This window comes from Plasmopara halstedii, assembly GCF_900000015.1.
Source record: "Plasmopara halstedii genome assembly, contig: Scaffold_3120, whole genome shotgun sequence".
NCBI classification, from domain to species: Eukaryota; Oomycota; class Peronosporomycetes; order Peronosporales; family Peronosporaceae; genus Plasmopara; species Plasmopara halstedii.
Genome location: NW_020190023.1, coordinates 1,442,239 through 1,442,825, shown reverse-complemented (window position 1 = coordinate 1,442,825; position 587 = coordinate 1,442,239). Strand labels below are relative to the sequence as shown.

Genomic DNA, 587 nt, shown 5'->3' with positions numbered 1-587 from the left:
CCAATTCACGAGCCTCCAGGATGTGTTCTCCGTGAAGCACCACACGGGCTCCGAGTTCACGACAACGAGCGATTTTGGTCAAAGGGGCAACCTTGGGCATGACGCAAGTCACAGGAATGTTCAGCAACTTTCCATGGTACGCCAGTGCTTGTGCGTGATTCCCAGCTGAAGCGGCCACAACACCATGCCGCTTTTCTTCATCATTCAGCAGCAGCAGCGCATTGCGCGCGCCACGCTCCTTAAAGCTGCCGGTCATTTGACGGTGATCCTTCTTTAGATACAGCTCCATTCCCATCCGCTCCGAGAGCATGGGTGAGAACTCACACTGGGTCTGCTGGATGCCATCGCGAATGCGGTAAGACGCGGTGCTTATGTCCTCAAAGTACACTGGATCAGGCAAGTTTACTGCTGGAATTATAATCGTCTGTCATAAAATCGTAATATAATAAAAATGTATGAAAGAAGCCAAAATACCATCAGCAGCTGCGGAGAACGTGCGGGTCGTTTGGCACAGTGATGAGCAAGCTCGCAAGGCAGTTGCCCGGCTGAATAGAGGTTTTGTAAGCGACATGGTGAATGCTAGAGTG

The 587-nt window shown here is 51.3% G+C and overlaps 1 protein-coding gene across 1 annotated transcript in view; it reads right to left on the bottom strand.

The window, feature by feature from the left end:
- Positions 1-571, bottom strand: part of PHALS_07833 (threonine ammonia-lyase) — a gene marked incomplete at both ends in the record, with an annotated part of 588 nt that extends 17 nt beyond the window's left edge. The window contains 2 exons of the mRNA XM_024721371.1: positions 1-408; positions 475-571. The exon at positions 1-408 is cut by the window's left edge and continues 17 nt beyond it. Coding sequence (XP_024586476.1) covers positions 1-408; positions 475-571 — 505 coding nt within the window. The remainder of the gene's footprint in view (positions 409-474) is intronic.
- Positions 572-587: the final 16 nt, after the last annotated feature.